The sequence below is a fragment of the Lepidochelys olivacea genome (genome assembly GCF_965140295.1).
Source record: "Lepidochelys olivacea isolate rLepOli2 genome assembly, chromosome: 8".
NCBI classification, from domain to species: Eukaryota; Metazoa; Chordata; order Testudines; family Cheloniidae; genus Lepidochelys; species Lepidochelys olivacea.
In genome coordinates, this window is record NC_140418.1 from 34,022,313 (window position 1) to 34,028,312 (window position 6,000).

General features: G+C 41.6%; 1 protein-coding gene across 4 annotated transcripts in view; it reads right to left on the reverse strand.

Annotated features, from left to right (window-relative positions):
• Positions 1-5,698, reverse strand: part of FBXW11 (F-box and WD repeat domain containing 11) — a 125,665-nt gene extending 119,967 nt beyond the window's left edge. Inside the window, exon 1 of one of the 4 annotated variants that reach the window (XM_084635726.1) lies at positions 5,519-5,698. In XM_084635726.1, the coding sequence (XP_084491852.1) occupies positions 5,519-5,563 (45 nt within the window). In that variant the 5' untranslated portion in view covers positions 5,564-5,698. The remainder of the gene's footprint in view (positions 1-5,518) is intronic. The other 3 variants (XM_084635728.1, XM_084635727.1, XM_084635729.1) reach the window with 3 other exon arrangements.
• Positions 5,699-6,000: the final 302 nt, after the last annotated feature.

Below are 6,000 nucleotides of genomic sequence, written 5' to 3' on the forward strand. Positions count from 1 at the left end.
GTCTACAACCAATATTTTAGATCAGGCCTTTGGCACGTGGCCCGCCAGGGGAAGCCCCCTGACAGGCAGGGCCAGTTTGTTTACCTGCCGTGTCCACAGGTTCAGCAGATTGCAGCTCCCACTGGCCGCGGTTCGCCGCACCAGGCCAATGGGGGCTGCAGGAAGCAGCAGCCTGCACATCCCTAGGCCCATGCCACTGGACTGCACCTTAAAACCGTTTAGAAACTTAAGCTGGTGAAGAATGCAACTGCTCACTTGCTTAGCAGTGTTTTGTACAGATAGTACATTACAGTGCTGCTCTGAGAGCTGCCTGAGTTGCAGATTAGTTTCCAGGTGGAATCTTGAAGGGTTTTTATTTTTTAAGTCCTACATTGTTTGGGTCACAGCTACCTCCCCCAACTGTGATCATCCAGGTAGCTTAAGCTAGCACCCACCTGGTTGGGAAGAAGCTGCTGATGAGGTGTGCTCATGTGAAACACTTGATTCTGGAATTCAGTTGCCTTCTGGATTGAAGACCTTCAGCACACATTGCATGGCTTTTCCAGGAGCAGGAGGAGAGTTTTTGGCAGGAGCTTCAATTGTAGTTCACTTATTATTTACACTGAGGCACTTAAATGCTGGGCTGTTTGTATTAGATGGGCAGAAGCTCCAGGCAATAAAAGTAACTTGTTAAGGAGGATGTGTTTCATAGATCCATTTTCAAAACACATGTTTAAGAAGGGTATAAACAGGTGCTTTTCAAATCTTAAATTAATCTTACTGAAAATCCTTGTCCTTCTATAAGCCTCCCACTCCATTGTTATGTTAAATTTAGACTGTAAGCTCTTCAGGGCAGGGATCTGTGTTTGTAAAGTGACATGCACACCAAGAGTGTTGTAGAAATACTGAAGACAGCAAGATCAGCACTTGAAAAATCTTTGAACATGCTTGGCTGCCTACCTTGATAAACAAGTCTTATGGATCCACCAAGACACCTAAGGCCTGAGAATAAGAATTTGTGTTTCTACCTGTAACCAGATCTTATGGTGCACCATTAATCTGACAAATATGTATTTTGTTTTATATTAGATATACAATATTTTCCCCTCTAGTGCCTCCTTGGAAATCACAAGTCACCAATAAATTTTCTGCTACCAATTAAAAAACATGGTAATAAAACAAACAGTGTAGCAGAATGGAAAGGACACTTTTAAACAGAAAACAAAACACACAAGTTGTCATCAATCATCTTTGATGAATATATATTTCTAGTAGTGTCAAAGACCACAGAATGGATTTTACTGAAAGGATAATGAAACTGAATGTTACATTATATTCAGAGTTTAAATTCCATTCAGAACTTGGAGCCAAAAATACCATTTATCAAAACGGATGGGTGAAAATTTTGCTCGTTTTCGTATCGTCTTAGGATTAAGTGCAGAAAATAATTTGATTTCTTGAGAGTGGCAGGAAGGTTAAGTTTATCTAACTTTACAAAGTGTAATTCAAAAGTGTTATTTTTATGTGCTCATGGAAAGTTAGGGATAGAAAAAAAGCCTTTGGGACCACTCTAGTCAATTATCTGTGCTGCTTACTTCCTCACTGTGTATTTTCTAGTGATTTGTCCAGTCTATACAATGCATTTCACCAAAACTGGGTAACTACTACTTTACTATGATATTTGATATTATAGTCATAGCAATTGTGTCAGATTAAATTTCATAGTCCAGATGGCACATCTGCTAGAGTCTAGAAACAAGTTAGACTTCCAGGTTTCATATTTCCAGAGTATGTTCTTCAAGCAACGTACTCCATGCCTGCAAAAAGAGGCTATTCAACCTTAGCTACTAATACCACATAAAAGCCCCAAAGTAACATTGCCAGATGATCGACCATCTTCACCAGAGGCTAAGTACTAGTAAAGTTAAAACGTCAAGGTGGAAAGATTTGCAAAAGTAAAATAAGGTTATCTAAAATACAAGCTGCCCTATAGAATGTTTAAATAAATGAGCAAAGGCAGCACACTCACTAAAGCTTATTTGGAGCATAACAGATGCAACTTAGAAACCTTAAAATATTTCACACTTAGCTTTACAAACAGAACCATCGTCACACTAGTGTTCAGATTTTTTAATAAATGCAATCAAGCTAAGGAACAATTGAAAGCTAGAACATCATGTTCTGAAACTCTCGTGCTATTAAAATATTGATACATTATCTTTTGTTTATCCCTGAATTCACTCAGAATTACATTCCAGTTGCTACTGAGAACACTCACCAGACATTTGCAAAAAAACAAAAAAAAGTCACACATATAGTCAAACACATTCATTCCCAGCCTTTGATGCAGTAACCAAAATGCTAATTGCTATACCAAACAGGGAGGCACAAAAAAGCTTGCCTTTATAATCTTAATGCTTGTATCTTATTTCACTTATAAGAAACATTCTAAAACGCAAAAGTGCTGAAATAAAGCTTGTGTTTTAAAATGGTCTCCATTTTAGAGATGCTGGCGAACATTAAGAACAGTTGACAAAAAAAAGCTTGCATATTCTATTCAAATGGCCTTGGCTATTCTTCTTTTTCTACATAGTGCTTTCCATTTGTGCTTACTTAACAGTTCCCAGTTTTCCACAGATTCCTAAGCCTAATATCTCTTTTGAGAAACAAGGCAAGACATTATCAAGTTGTGAAAAAAATGATTATGAGACTGTGTAGATTCAGTATAATTTTTAGCTCAGAAACAAAAGTATGTTTTAATACTGCCTTTATTTGCATTGAAAGTAAGTGTAAAAATACAGCCATATTTACAAACTGTTTTCTATATAAATAATTTTTTTCTCTTCATCTTGTTAAACTTTATTTTTATTAATTTTATAGAAAACAGAAGCTCTGGCTTTTAGCCCCACACATTCACTCTTTACGAGCACTGCAAGTCTATACATACATTAGCCAAAGTATCCATACATTTTATTGGATTCCTATTGCATAACACAAAGAAGCTTTGATTTTTGTTCTTTAAAGTATTTTTTCAAAATCCCATCATTGCTTTTCCCCCCCATTTCCCAGAAGTGATCATAACTAGGTTTGCCACAATTAAATAATTCAAAATTTTTATTTGCTTCTGTTAGTTAGCAACACAGCAAAAACAGAAATTATTAAAATGCAGATGAGGAAGTCAAAAGACCGCCAAGAAAGCTAAGCAAAAGAACTCTACCTACCTGGCTTAAAGACACGTTAAATTTTAGCACACAACCACCATGAGTAACCACCCATTATATGACATAAAATAGCCACTAGAATTCAGCTTGCATATTTTATATGCAATCCTATTTGTTACTTGTATCTACATAAAACTCATTCCTGAACAACTAGATTTTTCCTCCAACTGATGCCTTGACTGGTATCACCAGCTATTGTTTGTAACATTACAAGCCATTAACATGAAGGCGATTCTGATGTCATCAACATTAAAATGTGGCACCACTAAATCAGTAAGGATCAAGGAAGTAAGTTCATTAAGAACAGCTATTTAGCTACAGACCTCCATGATCAGCAACAATGAGTTAATGAAATGCAGGAAGCATGACAGTAAAATGACTTTCAGAGAAGCTCTCGAATTTCTGCTACTTAGTAAAAAGAACAAGATATAACAATGCTCAGCCGTGCTGTGAAATTTTATAAAGGGAGTTCACAGGCTTCCCAAACCAGGCAGTTTGCTCCAACTAGATTACTAACAGCATGTGGAAGTGCCTAAAAAATGCCAATTTGTGTCATCTTATGCCTATACAGCACCTAGCACAATTCCAATGGTCAGTCAAAGCATGCAAGAGAGATCTTATTATCTACATTATTTGTATCTCTGAAAGAAGATTGGCCATACTGGCTCAGACCAATAGTCCTTCTAGTCCAGCATCCTGTCTTCCAAAAGTGGACAGTGCAGATGCTTCAGATGGAATGAACAGAACAAGGCAATTATCGAGTGTAGTGCATAGGAGCCCCAGTCATGGACAAGACCCCATTGTGCTAGGCAACGTACAAAAACAGAACAAGGACAGCTATGCACCATCACATTTAAATTTCTAATTAATAGGTAATGTTTAGTGCAGGCACACTAGCACACAGAAAATATTAATCTTGATCACTCATTCTAATCTTCCCCAGCAACTAATTTAAAAACATAATTTCCCCCCCTAAATTGATCTTATTGGAATTCCTCTAATGTTTTGTGACTGCTCTTACTATTTTTATAAAAAAAAATCTCCCTCCATCTTCCCCACAGCCAACTTTCTGGCAACCTAAATTTATCGGCATTAACATTTAGTCTTGTGGTACATCAACTGTAGTACCCAGGTTTTGTTAAGTTACAGTTTGGAGAATTATTTACTGCATTGAACAATACACAAAAGGTTTACTGCTGCTACTGTAAAATATAAATTAACTCAGTAAATGCTTGCTCACTGAAATAAAAAAATCTCTTTTCAAACAAACTAAAAACTTCAGGCTTAAGGAGTAAAAATAACTCCAAAAAGATTTTATATAAACTAATCACTGTAAAAATACAGTATTAATTACAAAATATATTTGGTTGAAACAGACCTGAATGCTAAGGCATAATTTTTTTTACATTCTAAGACAAACCCCTTTACGTACTTGGTAATCTATTTAACCAAGTGATTCAAAAAGACCAGGTAGCAAACACTGTTTCATTATAATCTATACTCAAGAGAAAGTTAAAAAACAAGATGCTGCATCTCAGGAGGATCTCCACGAACAAAAAAGGACAATGACTAAATTCTGAATGTCATCTTGTTTAAAAAAGCATTTAGTTAGCATTTTTTTAACATATGCCCGCAAAATCCATGCAGATCAACAATTATTTGTAGAATTCAGTAAATCTTTTAAACTACTTGTCAAATCCTAAAAAAATAAAACCAATCACAGGCCCTTTCCAATAGCTCTCATAACGAAGGCTTTGAGAGCCTGGTTGGGGGGGGGGTCTATTTTTGGGGGGAGTGGCTTATTTGTTGACTGACAGGACGAGGTTATTCTGGGGAACAATGAATAGGAGTGGGGGGAATGTGGGGGCCAGAGGACAGGAGCGGGACTAGAGTGGGATGCCACGAAGGGTGCGGGAGGCTCGTTTGTTGACCTTAGGAAAGGCAGGGGGCTCTCAAAGCCCAGCCCTGCTCACCAAGCCGCCATTGGGGGGCAGAGGGATGATCCCAATCTCGCACCTTCCACAAGGCCCTGGCGAATTCAAATGTCACCTTCGCTCGAGGCGGGTAGGAGGGAGCCCCCCCGCGGCGGGCTTTAGTCCCAGCGCCCCCGGCTCCCAAGGCCTAGGCCCGTTCCCCCCACGGCGGGGCCTACTCCTGGCTCAGCGCGGAACCTACAGGCCCTCTCCGCCCCGCCGCTCTCCTGCCGGCGGAACGAAGGGGAGCCCCGGCCTACAGGAGAACCTGGGGAAGCGGCGACAGCCCCCGGGGGGGAGGGGGGCTGTTCCGGTCGGCGGGCCTCGGCGGGGGGGGTCACTCACCATCAGCTCGATAGTCTTGTCCTCAATCACTGAGTCGGGCTCCATAGCGACGGGCGGCTCCTCGTCCCCTCCCCCCCCGCGCCTGCCTCCCACAGCGCGGAACCGAAACCCCACTGGCTCCTCGGGCCGCCGCCGCCGCACCGCCAGCTGCTCCCTCCCCCGCCCGCCGGACGGACGGACGCACGCTGTAGCCGCCGCGGCGTACCCGCGCCGCGTTCCCGGAACAGGAAGCGCCGCACCAACGCCCCCTACCCCTCGAACCGGAACGCCCACAGAGCCTACAACTCCCGGCAAGCTCCGCGGCCCCTTCCCCACTCAGCGAGGCAAGGACTACAATGCCCAGCAGGTATCGGGCCCAGAGGCTATCCGGGGAAGCTGGGCCAGGAGGCCATCGTAGTGCTTGCTGGGAGTTGGAGTCCTTTGAAAGTTGGGCCAGAGGCTATTATGGAGAATGGAGTGGGGTCACAGCTTCACGTGCCTTC